This window comes from Dryobates pubescens, chromosome 12 (genome assembly GCF_014839835.1).
Source record: "Dryobates pubescens isolate bDryPub1 chromosome 12, bDryPub1.pri, whole genome shotgun sequence".
In the NCBI taxonomy this organism is placed as follows: domain Eukaryota; kingdom Metazoa; phylum Chordata; class Aves; order Piciformes; family Picidae; genus Dryobates; species Dryobates pubescens.
The window spans coordinates 11844053-11864905 of NC_071623.1; the positions used below are offsets into that span (position 1 = coordinate 11844053).

General features: G+C 36.9%; 1 protein-coding gene across 1 annotated transcript in view; it reads right to left on the minus strand.

Annotated features, from left to right (window-relative positions):
* DMD (dystrophin) overlaps window positions 1–20853 on the minus strand; it is a 1125431-nt gene that overhangs the window by 841013 nt on the left and 263565 nt on the right. The window contains exons 3-4 of the mRNA XM_054165818.1: window positions 1634–1726; window positions 344–421 (exon numbers count right to left, since the gene is read on the minus strand). Coding sequence (XP_054021793.1) covers window positions 344–421; window positions 1634–1726 — 171 coding nt within the window. The remainder of the gene's footprint in view (window positions 1–343; window positions 422–1633; window positions 1727–20853) is intronic.

Consider the following 20853-nt stretch of genomic DNA (forward strand, 5'->3'; position numbering starts at 1 on the left):
TACGACAAGTCAGCAGGGCAGAAGACCATCCTATCCAAGCAGAAAGCTTTGAGTATAACTCAGGAAGACAAGGAAAGTGTACCGGTTATGAAAGAAGGAGCAGGCAAATCAGGAAGAGTACAAGACTCTTGCAAAGGTATGTTGGGAGAAAATTAGATAGGCCATAGTTCAACTAGAATTCAATCTGACCACTGTCATTAAAGATAATAAAAATTAACTCACATAATAAAACTGCCTTGACTTTAGTAATTGCATGCTATAGGCTGGAGTTCGATCCAAGACTTACAAAACATTAAATATACTATCTACAGGATGTTTTGACCCTGTCTAGCTGATTACTTACGTTATTTCTCTGCAAGACCTGCAGTGCTTTGTTGACATTGTTCAGAGCATGAACTCTTGTGGAGCCTTTTTCTTTTGCCTGCAGAAACAAATAATAAAACAACCTGACTGCTGAAAATCAGAAACCAGAATACACTATGTGTAATTCAAACCTTAAAAATGACACCTGTAATTTTCTATTCTCTAAGTTTATGTCAACAGTGAAAATAACCCCATACACTGTGCATATGCAGCTGCCCAATATGAAATAACAGTCAATTGTGAAATGAGCCAGAAACACAGTTGGAAATTAATCTGGAACCATTCTCAGTAAATTAATCATTGAAATGTATATGAAATCAGATAATTTTAGATTGTTTTTATTATGATTAGTCTTCTTCTCCATGGCACAATTGAGGAGCATTACTATGGCAACCAAACAGATAAGCACCGGTTTGCTTAATATTTATTTACAAATATATTCTCTCACATTTTGATTATCAAGCTACTAGCCTGCCTCACAACTCTTTTAGGAGAAAGTTTCAGACAAAAATTCCAAGCTCACAAAATCCATCAGGAACAAAAGAAAGGATATTTAAAAATACACGTGATGTGCCACTTTAGAATTTCCAGGTGAGAAGAGCAATCTCTCTTTTCAAACATACAATTCCAATATGCAAACTGTATATTAAATTTGTCAGCAAAATATTCTGTTTCTCCACATTAAATTATATTCCTTGTATTTGGCAAAAACATCTGCTGCTAAATAAGTTCTGAATTTCAGCTAAAATTTAAATATCTAAATGAACACCACTTCAGTCATTCTTCTCTTTCTCATACCTCCTTAATAAGTGCATATAACAAACATCTGCATTTTAAATATAGACTCATAGAATAATCTGGGTTGCAAGGGACTACCAAAGGTCATCCAGTCCAACTCCCACTGCAGTCAGCAGGGACATCCTCAACTAGATCTGCCCAGAGCCTTGTCCAGCCTCACCTTGTATATCTCCAGGGATGGGGCCTCACCTCCCTGGGCAACCTGTTCCAGTATTCAACCACTATCATGGTAAAGAGCTTGTTCCTAGCATTCAGTCTAAATCTACTTTTCTCTAATTTGAAGCCTAGCAAAGAGTTACTGCCTAATATAGCTCTCAGTCACTATTTCCTCAGTTTCAAATGAAACTAAAAAAATATTCAGATTCTTAAAAACAGTTTCCAAAGGCTCTTATCAATGTCAGAAATTAACGAAAAACACCAACTACAATTATCACCACATCAATATGCAATAAACATTTTCACATACACATACAAGTTTTTGGCCTGTAAGGCATTCCAGAAGCTCCAGAAGTCTTCGTCCATCTCGAAAATCATTAAAAAGATCTTCAATGTAACGTCTTCCAAACTGAAATGGAACAGAGGCGTTATTTAGTATGAACACCAAAAGAAAGGAAGAATTTTATTGTTAAAATAAGACTGCAAAGCCATAAAAAAACCCTATACATTGCAAAGTGGTGTATTCAATCTATGGAAATATGCTATACTAACTGAATTACAAACATGAAAGGTATGATGCAAAGTGAAGAAGGAAAATATTTTACAACCAAGCTGATAGGATTCTTTCACATACCTCTGTTTTTAATGGGATTCCTTTGCATAAGAGACATTGAGGCCTACCTTATTTCAAGTACTTCTTTTTTTTATGGTAAGGAATGTACATCCTTTTTTCCTCTTAAAATTACACTATTGGTATAATTTGTGGGAAACTGCTGCAGAACCAATAATTTATGATTTTTGCATGTACAATTAATTCAAACAATTAATCCAGAACAAAATACTAATAAAGCTAGAACACAAACTGGACTTGGCAGTTAAGGTGCAATTTAGGAGGGAAAAGAAAAAAAAAAAAAGAGGAAAATATATTTAGCTAAATTTAAAAAAATAAATAAATCATAATTACAAAGCTCAACCAAAGCCCAAAAAATCCAGGAAGAGAGAGCAATTTTAAATGCCTTGTAGGGTCTCTTTCATGTGCAGAAACAATCTGCACATGAACTGCACAGAGAGAGGTAGGTCTCAGGCTTATTCTAGCGAGGATCTAAAAAACATATCAATGTGTAATGGTTTAGCACAGGAGCTAACCTGCCTGCTCCCCCAACACAAAAGTGAGGGGAAAAGCAACACAAAAAACTTAAGAGTTGAGATAATAGTTTTATACAGAACATGATATATCATAAAATAATAATAGCTAATAATCTAATTAATCTAATAATACAGTGAATGATTACCTTACCTTAGCCTATTTGCAGAAAAAGTAAAAAACCAAACAGCATAAAACAGAAAACCAAACCAATCTGAACTGCAAGCCCCAAGACACTTTGCTGCAGTCAGCACTTTCATTTTTTGAAGGTGGCGTGACTGCAGCATGGTGTGAATAACAGCAGCAGATTCAACTCAGTCCATGGCACTCTGTTAATAGGACATACTTGGAACTGCGTTGAATCAAGGCTTCATCACCAGAAGTGGCTAAAACACAATTCACATTTGTACAGAATACATCAGCAAAAGACAAAAGGAAATACTTGGGATTTTCCCATATGTGACAATGGTAAAAGATTTTTTTTTTTTTTCCCTAAAACTCAAGCCATTTTCTGATCTTCTGTTTTGACTTATGCATTCAGTTAAACAAAAATAAAAAGCACAGAAATGCAATTTCTTATAGTTTAGTCACTCTGCAACTTTTCTATGCACCTATACATTTTTACATATGTGGTAGTTTGAGGTTATGCTTTTAAATTTGTTTCACAGATCTTGAGCAAAAAGCAGCAAAATGTAAATAAATCACTATTGGGTGCAAAAAGGAAAATAGAGATCATTCTACACATGACTTCATTGGAGAAATATCAACCATAAGATTAGTTGTACCAAAACAGTACTGCTTGTCTCTTCTCGCTTTGTTGCTCTGGAGAGATACTAGCTTGCTTCTGCTTGACCTTGGCTCTTATTGTTTTGGTTAAGTCTAACAGCAACATTCTTTGCTCACTCTCTCTCCCTTCTTTGGTCATGGGGGTCTGGGTGGGCAGGGAAGGAGAAGCTGGTAGATTCTCCTGGTGGTTTAACCAGGGGTGTCCTTGTGCTGTTTGTTAATTGTAAATATCTGTAAATATTGTAAATGCTGTATATTTTGTACGCATTCATTGCATTCCATCGTAGATTGAAGTTTTGCCTGTAAATACAGCTTTCATTTGCTTGCATCTGAGCTGGTCTGGCACAGTTAATGTTAGGGGGGAATATTTCAACCCACCACAACATAATTTTACACACGTGAGAGCTGTTAAGAACCACAATTGAAAACAATGAATATTTTGGGCAGTATCAAGTAGAATCACAAATGTTTTTTTCCTAATCTGTGAAGGTTCATAGATGCTTTGATTGATTTGAGAGGAAACATCTGTATTTTAATTTGCTAGAATCTGCACCACGCTGACCTACATTGCACATCATCTGCTTTCACCACAGAGTAATGTGGGATTGGGAACCACATTGCACACAAAAAAATTTGCCTTCCTGTCAGCAGTGCTGTTCTGGTACTCACTGAAACACTCATTAAAGCTAGATGGGAATTTTTATTAAAAACTTATTTTGTCAAAAAGGATTGATTGCTTCAGAAAGTTTCTTAAACCAAGGACAGAATTAAAGACATTTTTCAGTACTAGACTCACATTTCCCTCAATCAATAAACATATATGTGTACAGCAGGAATTTTAGTTCTATTTGCCATTCTGGCATGACTCCCTCTTCAGTGTGTTGGGGTTTTTTGTTTGTTTGTTTGTTTGTCTGTTTAGTTTGGGTTTTTTGTGGCCAAGAAGGCCAAGAGTATCCTGGGGTGTATTAGAAGGGTTGTGGTTAACAAGTCAAGGGAGGTTCTCTCCCTGCTCTACTCTGCCCTGGTGAGGCCACATCTGTAATACTGTGTCCATTTCTGGGCCACTCAGTTCAAAGACAGGGAACTGCTTGAAACATTCCAGCACAGACCTGATGAAAGGAAATGGACAGCTCCCTTAGGAGGAAAGGGTGAGGGAGCTGGCACTCTTTAGCTTGGAAGAGACCGAGGGGTGACCTCATTCGTGCTTGTAAAGATGTGAAAGGCAAGTATCAGGAGGATGGAGCCAGGCTCTTCTAAGTGATGTCCAGTGATAAGACAAGGCCTAAGGGGTTTAAGTTGGATCATAGGAGGGTCCATAGGAACATAAATAAAATACTTTCTCATTGTGAAGGTGATAACACTCTGAAACAGGCTGCCCAGAGAGGTTGTGCAGTCTCCTTTTCTGGACATATTCAAAACCCACCTGGATGCATTCCTGTGTGAATTTATTCTAGATGATCCTGCTCTAACATTATGTGATTTTTGTGATTCTCTGCTCTTCTTATGGAAGAGCTCCTTTCAATCCCTCCATTTTTTGGTAAAGGTTTGTTTCTATTTCACAGAAGAAGCAAACTCAAAACATCAAATATTTTTTACAGCATAGGAATCCTTGGGTTTTAGCCAGTTTTCACACACTGCACAAGTCGTTCCAGCTAAGTTTATTTCTAAATTAACACATTTTCTGCCTAAAATACCTGAAAATCAGTACTGAATAGATTCACATACAGTTTAGTCAGTCTCCTCAATCTCATGAATTATGTCTGTTTAACTATTAGTAATCAGCAACTCTATTTTCTGCCTTGCATTTACTGTGAGAAATAGTTTTGATAAAATGTTTTAAAACTATGGTATGGACAACCCTGTGCCATTATGCAAGACAAGCCACACATGGTATTTGTGATGTTGTCTATCACTCTGTACAACACACATTTAAAATTAAAACTTATGACCAGATCAGAGACACTGTATTTTGTTCCCTAATCTTGCAGAACAAAAGTCATTTTTGCAGAGGGGAAGTGCAAGACCTAAGCATTTCTAAGGAAACACTTGAACATTCTTTAGAAAGTTGAAGTGATCAATAGACCCTTCTGTAACACTGTGCTGTGCCCATAATGTTACTGAATCACTCTGGGAATATGAGCACAATGACATTTTGATAATAGAATATAATTATATTGCTTTGTATCATAAGGGAAAAATAGAACTAGCCTTCATAACTCCCTCTGTGTCTATCTTTCTTCCTTTTTGTAGCATTTAAGCTATTAATAAAGTTTAAGTTGAAATCCTCATAGGACAGCCAAAAGTTCTACTTGACAAACTAATATAGTATTGTTTTGTTTTAGAAGCTATCAGAAAGAAAATAAATACACAGCATAGGACTATCCCCAGTAGAACATACTAGTTATAAATGTATTGCAAGTAAACCTTAAAACAAAAGTTACCATTGATTTTTTTATGGTCTTGCAATCATACTTTTCTTTAACCAACAATTAAAAATTCTTTAAGATATCCTGTACTACTGCCACACATATACTCCTTAGCCTGAAGAGGAGTCATATTTTTCTGGCAAAAGACTAAGTCTGCTTTTACAAAGAGTGTGAATGTCTTCACTGGACAACATTGATATAAGGCTTCAAAAAAAAAGGGCTCAACATGCATCAAATATCACAGAATCACCTCAAGGATCATCTAGTTCCAACAACCCTGCCATGGGCAGGAACACCTCACACTAGATCAGGTTGCTCAGAGCCCCATCTAGCCTGATCTTAAAAACTTCCAGGGATGAGGGTTCTACCACATCCCTGGACAAGCTGTTCCAGTGTCTCATCACCCTCATGGTGAAGAGCTTCCTTCTGACATTCAATTTGAACCTACCCACTTACAGTTTTGCTCCATTCCCTCTAGTCCTATCATTAGCTGACACCCTAAAATGTCCCTCACCAGCTTTCTTGTAGGCCCCCTTAAGATACTGGAAGTCCATGGTAAGGTCTCCTCAGAGCCTTCTCTTCTCCAGACTGAATAACACCAGCTCTCTCAGTCTGTCTTCACAGGAGAGGTGCTCCAGCCCTCTGAGCATCTTCGTGTCATCCTTTGTGTCATTAAAAAGCATCTGTTAAGTTACATGGAGCTTTGAAAGCAATGAAAAATACCCAAGTCCTTTATTAAAATTTTTGTTCAAAATAAACATTTTTAGGTTGAGACCTATAACAATACCTTATTACCTACAGAGGAATGAAAATGTTCAGAAGAACCCCCTGTGCTGTTTATGTGCATGTTGATTTGTTACTTCCCCTCTGTTACAGATTTATCCAAAATCTAATTTTAAAAAAATGCCCAAAACAGCCACATGCTGAATTGTTGCTTCAGACTTAGTTTTTGTTCTTTAAAACCACAATGCTGGGGAAACAAAAGAGAGTACAGGATGGAGGGAAGACAGAAACTAGTCGATAGAAAGCACAAGGCAACTTTTCATCGGTGTGGTACTAGTTTCCCAACTGTTAGTATGGCTGATAGCAATATGAAACTAGGGACAATTGTATGATCTTAATCTATTTATATATACACTATTTATACTATTAATCAAATCAATCAGCAGAGTAATTATCATCTCTTTGTCCCTTACTTGCTTATTTCAGGGTGACTGACAATTAATGAAGGGGTTTGTGAGACCGCAGGCAAGGATTAAAAAGACAAAGGAAAAAAAATGAAAGAAAGAAACCAAGAAAAAAAACAGAATAAAGAAGAAAACAAGTGCAAAACTGAAATTAATAAAACAAAATAAAAATAAGCAAATTTACTTCCTAGTCACAAGACAAACAAAAGAAAAATCTAAGATAGGAGTAAGTTAGATTCTTCATGACTAGAAACAGTTTGGAGAGTTAAGTACATGGCACTTTTAAGTATTGTTTTAACTTACTGTCTTTATATTAGATAAAGGTCAAACAACACAAGTCTATCAGTTTAGCTGGGGCTGTTCTCTACAACAGTGCTGTTTACATAACATAAGGGGACCTGAAGGAAATCCGAGGGATTTATTTTGAAAGAAAATCACCAGAAAGGGTGATACAGATGGGAAGATAAGATTCTTATTTTATCATGGATGAAATTAACTCTCCAATTTAGATAAGGACTGAGGGAAGGAATTCACAAAGTACATTCAAATTAAAACACAAAACCCACCCAATCAACCAAACACCAAACAAACCTGATACCATGGTTATCACCAAAAATTTTAGTCTTAGAATTATGAGGTAATGCACAATCAACATATTAGGAAACCATGGGAACTTGCAGAAGAATCCTCTCCCAGATATTACAAGGGAGTGAAGCATAAGTACAGTACTCCATACACTAATTAAATGAGACACATTCTAGGATGTTTTGAATATGAATTAGACTGAAATAATGTCTAAAGTTGTATTATTTATTTTCCAAACTCAGACAGAACCAATTTTAAACCAAAGAACATTACCTAAAAAGATGGATAAGAAAGGAAAGAGAAAATGAAGGAAGAGACTGAAAATCAGTGTAGACAGGTAGATGTGGTTGCAATTTTTTTTTTGGTGTGAGTATATTTTGAAATCTTAAAACATCAATCTCTATCCCATTCACCTCACTACTGTCTACTTCCAATGCCATTCCTGTCATTCTATCCAAAGACTCTATATTAGATTTTATTCTACATAAATATAAGAAATAAATCTTATCAACCAAGTAAGTTATTTAATCAGCTCATTCATCAGATATATTATGGAAGAAGTGAATATTGTAGAGAAATATTACATGAACAGCCAGTATTCCATGAAAAGACCTCTGTTCAGAGCTACATGAAAGACAGTGATTGTGAAGGCAACACAGAGCAGAACATCCAATAGTTGTCCAGAGATGGTACAAAGACATTCTTTCATGAACATTGCCTCTCCTATTGCCCAGTGCTCAAGAACTAGAAGTCACACTCAAAATTAGTATAGGCAAATCCATTAGTAGGGCAAAATAAAAGCAATGGAAAGGAAATAGAGGAACATGATGGGAAGGGAGGGGAAAGGAAAGGAGGGAAAAGGATTAAAAATAAGTCATAACGAATTTTCTCCCACAAGCAAAAAAGCACTTCCATTTCCTTATGCACTAGTGCAAATGGAAGTCCTTCAGATTCCTGGGACAGAAAAATAATGAGACCTTAGCTTGGGCCAAGACCTGTGTCTCCAGGAAGGACAGGAAACTCAGGCTGCAGAGGCTGGAAGGGAGCTGTATTGTGGTTCATCTGTACCCTCAGTATGTTGCACTGTGGAACAAAGAACCAGAGGTCTCCTGCAGTTTGGCTGGGACCTGAAGCTGATGACTGATTACTAAAAAATTAAAAGATGTGATACAGTCCACAAAGGCAGGAGGATACAAGCCATAAGTCTTCATATAACTTAAAAATAATTGTCTTAAGGTCCTTTTGTGAATCTGTAAGTTTTGATGAATAGATATCAGTAAGAAATAAAAACTTGGTTGGCTTACAGATGTTACCCTTAGTAAGACTTTAAATAATAAGGTGTTTCTTGCAGTCAAAATTTTTGATGCCTTACTCTGTGAAACAATAAAGAAAAGCCATTGAACTAATCTCAACAGATCTTTTGAGTCAGTTTTAATAAAAGAGGGATTATTGATACTTGCTCTTGCTCTCCTAAATATATTAAAAGTTGAATTCCTCTCACTGACATCCTTGTTTCCCGTTTGTTCAGCTCTGCTGGGAGGTTCCATGAAAGTGACTGACATTTTCTTTCATTGATTCTGGATTACTATTACAGCAGCAAAAGATATTGTCCCAGTCATAACAGGAGGAAAAATGTGCCAGGCATATTTTAATTAGGTCACAGCTTTACTGACTCATGGGAAGCACTGAGCAATAATTTGAACCAATCAAGCCATCCTTCTTCCCTTCATCCTTTTCACCTGTTAAAACACAGAGGCACCCATTCTGCTGCAAGTGAAACTCTATGCTGGCCATCCAGAAGTCAAACACAGCACAAGGGTTTTGCCTCTCTACTGCCAGAGCTCCATTCTCTTTCCCAGTTTTTGTGGTAGATACATTGTGATTTTTTTGCAGTTTAACTTCAGCTTGCAAGGAATTACAAAGAGAAGTAACTGATGAATGGTGATATTTTAAAAATTGCTACTACTAACCAAGTGAGAGGCAGGTGTAAAATGCTTCCCTGAAGATATCACACTCTTTTCACAAGCAATGAACCAAAAATTTCCATGCATTTCAAAAAGGTAGCTACCTACAGTATCTGCAGCTGTCTCAGAACACCCAACTCTATCCCTAAAGAAGGCTCTCAGGGGAGGTCTTACCAACGTCTGAAGGATATTCATGTTTAAGGGACAGGACCCTCATGAACTTCTGCTCATTTGTGAAAGTGTATTTTCCCCTCAGCACGAGTAATCACTCTACTTTTCTAGTGTCATTACAGAGAAGAATACTCACACACTCCCACATTTCTGACAAGTAACTTGTTATTTCCGTGTTAAAATAAATCAGAAAACTTCATACACCTCATATCCAGAACAGAAACACAGATGTATTAGTAGACACAATTAATGTTGCTGTCACTGGTTTTCCTAGCTCTCAGACAACTGTTTCTAAGTGAAATATAAATCAAAGATCAAGCAAATAAATTTGTCATGGTAACTTATACCTCATCTTTGGTTTACCCTCACCTAGTTCTTACACAAGGACAGAGAGGTGCAGGATGTTCTGATATCAAAGATGTAGGTAATAAACACATGAAGAGGAGTCTGAGCATGTTCCCTAGCTGTTGTATAGGCTCTACAAATAATCTGTATTATCTCCTCAGTACACTTTATTGTACTCTTTTTGAAGCCAGTACAAAAGGCTTTCCATGATTCAATACAGAAAATTATTTTCTTTTCAGATTCTTCTAATTTACCTTTCATTTGCTGAATTCTCTCAGATTAATTATGTGATAATTAAAGTATTGGAAGTTTCATCATGCATAACAGAACTTCCTAAAGTTATGTAGAAATGCTCTCCATCCTTGGGATCACTGAAAGTGATTTATTCTTCTCTCCCCTCTGAATGCAAAGGGAAACTAATATTTATTAATTAGACACACGACAGTTTAAAATTAAAATCCAAAATATTTATCATCTATCCTATTTTCATATAAAATATCTTTATGAGCTTTATGCAATACAACTGGAATTTATTTCATTACACATTCTATTTTAGTTATTAATGCCATGTGAAAATGAGATTTTGAAATAATCACATCCCTAACCAGATTATTATTTAGAGTTTTGATATATTCTTCATAAGAATGAAACTAAATTAAGTGCAGGTATTGATTGTAGTGGCATGATACTATATTAAAAACAAAACAAAACAAAACAAAACCTGAAGATCTGTTTGGAACAATGAAATAAAATCTACTGATACAGTCTCCAATAAGGGCAGAGAAAATAATTATATCAGCAGTAGCTTTTTAATAGCACTAAAATATAAAATATTTCAAAATGGTTCATAAACCATAATGTCAACTGCTAGAAGGAAAACATATAATTGCAGTAATTTTCATATTATTTTTCCAAATGATAATTATTACAATATCTTACAAACCAATGATGTTTTCACTCTATGCAGACCATAACCATAGAAATCAAAGCACTACAAATATTTTTAGGGAAAGTTTGATGGGCCCATTTCTAAGCTGACAGAGATAGTATAGCCATTAGGATATAGGACACCCATTCCTGAATGTGCCATGTTTTAATGTAATCAGATGTCTGTTAACAAAGAAGTAAACAAAACATTATTACTTCATATATGATGTACACATTTAAGTATTGATGTCCCTTTTAAAACCTGAAACAAATAATTTTTACAGTATCAATGGAAAAATATTTTTTTAGCTGGAAGTCGACCTCTACCACAATTCCATCACAGCTTTATCTGAGACACAAATTGGGTGGGGGAAAAAAAAAAATTACCAAAGAGACTCACAAATTATGGGAAAAAAAGATTTAAGGATTATTCCACACTTCACTTGAACCATGAAACTGAACACTGACCACACAGATAATTCACATTCCTGGTACTTAGGATGTTAAAGTTTTCTGTGTCAGACTTTCAGTTCTACTGCAAACCTGAACAGGAATTAGAATTAGCAATATAATCATCAATAGGTTGACTTATGCATTAAAAAGTAATTCTCTTAAGTTTCCCATCTGCCAACAAAAAAATAAAAAGCAAGCTAACAAAACAGAAAAGCCCAAAATCAATCAACCAATCAAGGGGGGGGGGGGGGGGGGGGGGGAGGAGGTGAAAGAACTATCAAGGATTAGAGGAAAAGCAGGATTAAACTGTTTAAATATTAAACATTAAAATTGTGCTCACTAAGTGCACCACCTATGCATTTATTAGTCCAGCAGTTATTGCACAAAGGTTCTATTTGGCAAGCAGGGGCTGTACAGTGTTAATATTTACTACTTTTCTTTTCAACCATACAAAACTTAGAGGAATACACAAAATAAATCTGACAGTTACCTTTTTTCACCAGTTTAATCTAGCCGGCTAATGTCATGGAAGCATTTCATATTCTGCAGTATACTGCTATTCAAGGTCATTAAGGACTGCCTGACTGGCAACAGGATCAAAATAAACTTCCTGGGTGTGAGTATGAACATACACTCAGCAAGTCCCTATGAGGTTTGAAGGATGAGTCATGAATTCCGAGTAAGGGATAAGGATCGTGACAGTGCAGCTAGCTTCATGCAATCTAGTAACTGTCTGCAATGAGATGTTTTTTTGAAGGTATGCACATAATTATGCTTTCCACCTCTGCAAAAAAAAAAAAAATATGGAAAAAAAAATACTATAGACTAACAACTGGTTTTATTCATAGTGTTCTTTCAGCTGTGACTTGAAATAAAGATGGAATGTTAATTATCTTTGCATGTTTCAGAATACTGTTTTTTTTAATATATAGCATGTAGGTATTTTTGACTTCACAGTGATTAGAGTTTTGAAATAGCATTTTTAAACAGTGGGAAATGCAAAGATGAAAATCCAGGGGGATGTGAAAGGGAGGCTGGTGAGAGGCCTTGAGCACAGGCCCCATGAGGAGAAGCTGAGGGAGCTGGGATTTTTTAGCCTGGAGAAGAGGAGGCTCAGGGGTGACCTCATTGCCCTCTACAACTACCTGAAAGGTGGTTGTAGCCAGGAAGGGGTTGGTCTCTTCTCCCAGGCAACCAGCACCAGAACAAGGGGACAGAGTCTCAAGCTGCACCAGGAGAGGTTTAGGCCTGAGGTGAGGAGAAAGTTCTTCACCGAGCGAGTCATTCGTCATTGGAATGTGCTGCCCAGGGAGGTGGTGGAGTCACCATCCCTGGAGGTGCTCAAGAGAAGATTGGGCATGGCACTTGGTGCCATGGTCTAGTCATGAGGTCTGTGGTGACAGGTTGGACTCGATGATCCTCGAGGTCTTTTCCAACCTTAGTGATACTGTGAAGTCAGCCCACTTTCCACTGGAGGAGCACAAACTCTATCTAGCAGATACCAAATTTAAAAAAAAAAATGGCTAAAATTCATGTTCAAGGATGCATTGGTTCCATGGCAGACTGTTTCCATGAACATTTATTACTCAAGTAATTGATTTTTCTACATGCTGTTATTAGAAAAGAGAAGAAATGGAATGTTTTCAATCGTGATTAAAATCCCAAGCATCCAAGTCTAGTTGAGAGGCATTTCTGCCCATGGGAGAGGAGTTGGAGTAGTTGATCTCAGAGGTCATTTCCAACCTAAGCCATTGATTCTATGATTAGTGCAAAATCTCAGGTATCAGAGAAAGATTTTGAAATTTTTGTCTTGGCTTAACAGTGCTCTGAATGTTAGAGAATAGTTTAATATTTATACAATGAGGTACAGAACACTACATGTATTGCATTTTCTCACATATGAAGACATCCTTTCAAAGTGAGTTTGGATTCTCCCTTTATTAAGGGATAGGTTTTAGCAATACATTTTTCATCAGATTGGAGCAAAGAAAATCTGAGGTATACAGACTATAAGCCAGATTTCAAACATTACTTTGGAAGCCTTTCAGGTATGTGGTTTCATCTTTGAGACCAACCTCTATTGCTAGCTTCACTTATAACAGTCAAATAGTTAAACTTCTAAATAGTGCAACTGTAACTATACAATAGAGAACCACAGTAATTTTCATCAATAAGAAATAAAAAAAGATCAAACTCCCTACTTATTAAGTGTTGCTATTACTCTTCGGTTCTGGCAGGAAGCAGTTTGACTCTACACAAATGCCTCGCACGTGTGGCAGTTCCATGTATGCAACTGCAAAGTAGTGGCACTGTACATTGCAGCTTCCCTGAAGCATTGAAGAACAGGCTTCTTTATGATAAGGAGTGGGGAATCTTTTACTTCACAGTGAAGTTAGGTCTCCTTTTATGGATACAAAACACCAGTGAAATGTTCAGCTGAGTTACCTGAAAATTGGCTTTGTCAGCTTTGGCCACATGGGGAATTCTGACTATTAAAGCTAATGTTCCTGCTTCCACAACCTAAACTTTCAGTTCTTGCTACTTCAGGTAAGGAAAATGCCTACAGTTATCAGGATCAACACAGCAATTTGACATGTTTCAGAGTGCTGAATCAACTGGGATCAACTGGGTAGACCTAAGTCATTCTAAGAAGTCATCCAGTTTGCCTGATTAGGCTTTGTCTATGAAGGAAGAGCAAAAGGCAAATAATTCTGTATTTCCTGTCATGGTTCTAGTCCCACTAAGCCTTTTATTTTACTTTCATTAACACCTGACTACTATTTTAATTATTTTAATTTTAACACACACAAACAAAAAACAAACAACAAAAACAAACAACAACAACAAAAACACCCACCAATAACCACATGAAACCAAACGAAACAAACCAACTAAACAAACAACAATGATAACAGCAAAAAACCTCAACCAACCAACCAAAAAAACCTAACAAACAAAAGAGAAGGAATGCTGAATGGGAAGAGGGATATCATACTGAAAAGAAGTAAGTAATGAAATGAGGTATTCTGTCTTCACCAGCGAGCAATCATCCTCAAGAACACACACATTTTGGTAGCCAAATCAAAACCAAACCCTTAAGCCACCTGAGGTAGCACTGCTTTCAAACATTTTTTTTTGTCCAAACATATTTCTACAGACTCAGATGAACCTTTAATACTGCCATAAAAGTGGATGAATCATCCTCCTTTATGAAGAGTCAGAAACATTTAATCAAAGTCAGTGCATTTTTCTGGTACATGCACATAGTCACCACCTGTTACCTTGCTATGTGGAATAGTTAAATCAAGTATGTAATTGCTTTCAACGTTGGGATTTAAAGCTGTACCAGTGGCAAGACCACAACTGAACTGGTTGGTGATCATTTTCACTTAGTAAAAAGGAAAGGCCATTATTTATTTACTCAGAATAGAGGTTATTCCATTAACTTCAGTGCTCTTGCTGTCCTGCGAAAAAGCCAGCTAAAGAGGAGGGTTTACTGTGTGCATATAAAAACCAAGAACTCTTCTGAGAGTTCCCCTATACCTGCTACATTTAGTCCACCATTTCCCCATCTGGAGAAGCCAAGCATAACTTTATAGAGACTGAATAGTCATCTATAGAAACTACATAGCTAACTAAAAGAATAACTTTCCAATACAGTCCATTGTTTAGCTTAAAAATTCTATACAAGATAGAGAGCTATTCTATGCAAGATGTAGATAACAACAGCCTGAAGACGGTAGAATAAACCAGCATCCAAGAGGTAACACACATCTGAAGAAGCCAGAATAGATTTCTTCTCACATATGGAAAAAGGAAATAATTCCTTGGACCATGGAAAACCATCAGGGATATATATTGGACCTTGGGGAGGATTTTTTTGGCTTCTTGACTGCTGAATCTAGTCAGCTCAGTCTCAGACTAAAATTTCTGGCCGTTAGGGCTAACAATGCTGCATGAAACTCATAGTATCATATACCCAAGGCTTGACCAATACAGTTTATCAGAGTTTGATTTGTAGTTATTGATCTATTGATTGCCTGGTAGTTGAGAACAGCTAAAGACTTTCTGAATTTTTTAATTTGCCTGGTGTCTTGGTTCCCTAGAATCCTCCTCTTGCAGGGCTTCACAAACCCAGCAACAGTTGTAACACGCCAGTGTCATGCATTCCCCACCTAACAGGGATAACTAGTAACAACTGAAGACAGTCTGGAAGAAAAAAAATAAAAGCAGACTGCTTATTGGAGTTCCACAAATGCACTGCAGATCTTACCATCTTCCACAACCAGCATCAGCTTCTGAAACCTAGTGAAGAGTATTCCCAAAGATATTCCTTAATGAATAAATCAAAAGGGCACAAGGAAAGACATGGGAAAATTCTATCTTTCAGCAAATCAGTTTGACAATTTACTGAAGGAACAGGAAGGAAATTGAAGAAATATTGATGGGGGGGAAACAACTACAACAACAATGGAATCTTTCATCTTTATTAGAATAATTCTGGGCAACATCAACTACTACAGATGGTGCTACTCTGCCATTGCAATCTGGCTATGCAAACACTAACCCCAGTATTGATACCCAAGTCATGGAAATCTTCAAACTTTAATTTCCCTGGGTACATGAAGGGGTACCTCTGTATCACGGGCACCCTTTTTGCCTTGCCTCAATTGAACTTGAACAGTCTGCAGGGTCACACAACATTTACGTTAGTATTAATGAAAAAGGGGACCTTCAGTCTGTTTCAGCATACACTTCACAGAATTACTGGTTGAGGGAGAGGTTTCAGTAAAACCCAGAAGGCCACAAACCTTCCCCCACATAGCAGAGATAAGGGCCTTCTGTGGCCTTGGAAAAGCTGATTTTTAGCTATGCCATGCAGCTTGGTGTTGGGGGAAAGGCAGAGGGGATGGGGGTGTGCATTGGGGGTGCACTGGAGCATTGAGGCCAGGTTGGGGGGGAAAGTTTTGGTAAAGCCCAGATTGGAGGGAATTGGGCTAAGGTTGAAAATGAATTTGTATTGTGCATGTTTTCACACTGTGGTATATAATTGTGAATAGTACTTCCATTTAAATTTCCAATTCTTTCCAATCCTGTGTGAATCATTTTCTTTCGCTCCTTTGGGAAGGGGTAAAGAGCATCTGTCCACTCCCTAAAACTACAACAGTAATATTGAGAGAAAGCAAGGTGACACAATGCACATATCTATACATTTCATGAAGTTTAACCTCAACTGCTGCTATGCAGGATACCCAGATATTCAGTTCCCAATCCAGATCAGCACTAATTAGAAAGTGTTATTTTCTGTAGAGTGTAGGCTTGCTCAAACAGCTGCCTGACATTAATTATTCTTTAAATGCTGGAATTTAAACAAAACAAACAAACAAACAAACCAACAAACCAAACAACCAAACAAAAAAAAAAGTATGAGCAATTCTGGGTTTGTTTAGTGTCACACAGTGTTAAATCAATGAGGATTATAATGAGCCTTTATACAGAGTTTTCTAGCAAGTAAACAACTCCTTTGCTGGAATTAATTCCTGCTTCCCAAATGTATTGCTACTTTTAAATGAAGGAAAAGTTTTATATGAGTTATGGGAATTTTAGCTATTTTACTCCTACTGAATGATTTAAGCCCGAAAGAACAACAGACATTGTGATCTGGGGACAAAAGTACTCTTCAGAAGACATTTATGCTGGATATTAGGAAAAAACTTTCTTTACACAAAGAGTGGCTAGGCATTGGAACATGATGCCTAGGAAGGTGGTGGAGTCACCATCCCTGGAGGTATTAAAAAAACATGTAGACTTAGCACTTCAGGACATTTTTAGTGGCCAGGGTAGTGTCAGGTTGATGGTTGGACTCGATAATCTAGATGTCTTCTATGAAGATTTGCTTTTGTTATCCTACCAAACTAACAAATAGGAGAATTGGGGACAAAGCTCACTGCATTTCTAACATCCTCACTTCACGGAACTTTCTTGTGCTCTAAATAATTTTAAACAGACTGCATGCTCTGTAGTTTTCATAAATTTATATTATTTTGAGTAGAAGTGTAACAATAAATCAATATTCATTTCTAGAATTTATAAAAAAATATCTTGAATACAATGAAGAGAATAATGAAGTTATAGAAAGAATCTTTCTGTAGAGAAATAACTTTTTCCTCCGTTAAAATAATATCTGTGTGCTTTTAATTAGCTAAAAGGAACGTACAATACATTGAAAAGATGTCAGCAATCAAGCATGCATTTTAAAACCTAAGTGGTGACTAATTCATTCAAACAGCTGCTCTCTACCCTACGTTTCTTGGTTCACTGACATTTTAGAAAAACTGTGTCTTGAGAGCTGCAGTAAAAAGTAACTGATTTTGTGTTGACTGCAAATCATTTAAAACACGTACATTTAAATGCAAGGGAACCAAACCTTTTGCAATAATCTACCTTTTGTTAATTAAGTCCTCCTTAAAAGGACTATAAAGTTTATGATCATAGCTCACAATTTTCAAATGTAACGGCCCATATGTGCTGCTTTAGCTAAAAAAAACCACAAACATAAATAACAGTGAATATACTTCTACCTGGATTGCTATGAGTGTGTAGTGCTCCAGACTCTTAGAGTACCTTTCTCTACAGAGCTTAGTATAATTTCAAGAGCTTAGTATAATTTCAAGACCTCTTTAGTATCCATGTAGCTTCCCATTCACACAGAAAGAAAGCCAAGACTGATTTTACTGAAAGTGGAAAGTGAACAACTTAGGACTGTAAAAGAATCAGTTATACAAAGAATACCAGTTATACAAAAGAATCAGTTATACAAAGAATACTTTGTATAACGAAGTATATAAATCTCATGCTATAGGTTAAGACTGCCACTGCTTTTAAACTAGAGTCTTGGGGACTAAGGGACATGCCAGGAATGTGAAGGTCAGATGCAGCTTCTGCAAAAACGACCATAAGGTCCTGAAGAAAGTGAACAGGACAAATAAAAGACCTACAGGGCTGGTCTTGAGAAATGTAAATTCAGTTTTGTTCAGGAATTCCTGGAGATATTCAAGAATTGAGTGGGTAAGGTACTAAGCATCCTGATCTGGTCTGACCCTGTATTGAACTCCAGAAGTGCCTTCTAACTACAACTATTCCATGACTATGATCTTGCCTCTTTTTGACAGAATGATTTGAAATTAGTGCTGCATGGGGCCTATAAAATCTTTCTAAACCCCACTTGGTAGGAAACACATTTATTGGAGCAAGAGAATTAATGCATTATGCAGCAAAGAATAAAAAATATTTTATTTTAAAAATAAAAATTGTATCAAAGTTCCAGTTTCACCTGAATAATTTTTGCAAGCCTGGGTCCTGGGGCTCAAATAGTTCAGATTTATGGTGATAGAAGTAAGCTAAATGTGTTCTTACATGCTGAATGTTATTTTACAAATAGCCTTCATTATTTTACATGGATAAATAATAGATGTGGTCATATTCAAGTAAGTTAGGAGAAGGAAACTCTTATTCTATGGTTGTTCTCAAATAAGTAATTAATAAACTGAGGCTAAGAAGTGGGAATAAACATGCCTGAGAACTAAGACAATTCTAAAGGTAAAGATAGATATATGAAACCCTCTGATTTCACCTTCTATGTAAGTACTATTCCAACAAACTCAAACATTTGTAGTATTATTCATCCTAGATGTGTAGCATTATTCTGCCTCCACAGTACAAACCAGTGATTTAAATTAATGAATAATTAAAATGGATTTCCATGTTGATAAAAATCAAATCACCCTTTTATGAGTAGGTCACACTTTGCACAAAATTACCTCTAATAATACTGATATCACGCATACAAAAAATGACAACTGTCAGAGACAGATGCCCAGACGGCCCTACTAGATTAAGTCTGGAGAAGAGAAGGCTCCAAAGAGACCTTATTGTGGCCTTCCAGTATCTTAAGGGGGCCTACAGGAAAGCTGGGGAGGGACTTTTTAGGACGTTAGGTAGTGACAGGACTAGAGGGGGGTGGAACAAAAATAGAAATGGGTAGATTCAGATTGGATGTCATGAGGAAGTTTTGCACCATGAGTGTGGTGAGACACTGGAACAGGTTGCCCAGGGAGGTGGCAGAAGCCTCATCCCTGGAGGTTTCTAAAGCCAGGCTGGATGTGGCACCGAGCAATCTGATATAGTGTGAGGTGTCCCTGCCCATGTCAGGGGGGTTGGAACTAAATGATCCATGAGGTCCCTTTCCAACCTTGACAATTCTTTGACTTCAAAGTGATATAAAAAAAATACTAAATCAGCAAAGTAAGGAGTTAATATACCTCTCCCCTACAAGAGAAAAGGTACATAGTTCAGGGCTGCAGTAATTTTAAAAGATCTATGCAGTTGTAAGTGATATCACAAATGAAAAGTGTTTAATTACACATGACATCATCCACTAAAAGAAGCTGGGGTAGCCTGGGATGAAGCTAGCAAGTGGCAACTGCAGCACATGCAGAAGGACATGCTGCTTCTCCCACTAGTTAGCAAAGCTATGGAAGGCTGCAGATGCTAAAGCTGAACAGTATTTGAGTTACTAAGTTCACAGAAGAGAAATTGACTAAAGCATGTAAAGCTCCAAAAGACATTGGTGGATTGGAAAGTCCTTGAAATGCATCTATTCGAGACAGTAAAAAACAAATCTTTATCTTCTGCTTTTGGACATGACTGGAGACAGGATACTAATCTCACTAGACTTTGGTTTTAACATGGGGCTTTTCTATATTTGTAAACTAAACCTGCAGCTGTCTGTACTTTTCAGCAATGGGACCTGATCTGGATTTGGCATTACATAGCTTACTTCCATGTCCTTCAAACCACATTCAATACATGGATTCTAGGGCCCCAGCAAAATCCACCTTGAATACTGTGTTCACTTTGACAAATATCTACCCTGTCAGAATTTCTAAGATGATTAGGGGGCTTTCCTGTGAAGGCAGCTTGAGGGAGTTTGAGCCTGGAGAAGAGATGGCTCTAGGGAGATCTTATAGCACTTTTAGTATTTTAATGGGTCCTACAGGAGAGCTGGAGAAGGACTTTTTACAAAGGGTGAGGGGTAATGGCTTAAAACTGGAAGAATGTAGATTTAGATTAGAAATGATGATGAAATTCTTCACCATGAGGGTAGTGAGGCACTGGAACAAGTTACCCAAGTAAGTTGTGGAGACTCCAACCTTAGAGGCTTTTAAAGCCAGACAGGATGGAACCTTGAGCAACCTGGTCTTGTAGGAGATGTCCCTGAATATGGCAGAGGTGTTGAACTAGATGATTTTCAAGATCACTTTCAACCCAAATCATGATACGATTATCAGATTTTTTTCCTCCTAATTTAACTGCAGCTTGTACAAGTGAAAGAAGTTGGAAAAAAAATATTCTTATTTTGAGGTTTTTAAACATCAGCAGTTTTCAAACAGTTAACCAACTCAAAAAAAAAGATTCATTGCTAAATCTCCAATAATGTACCATACAACCTCATTTTAACATTCTACAGTTATTTTGCTTAATAGAGA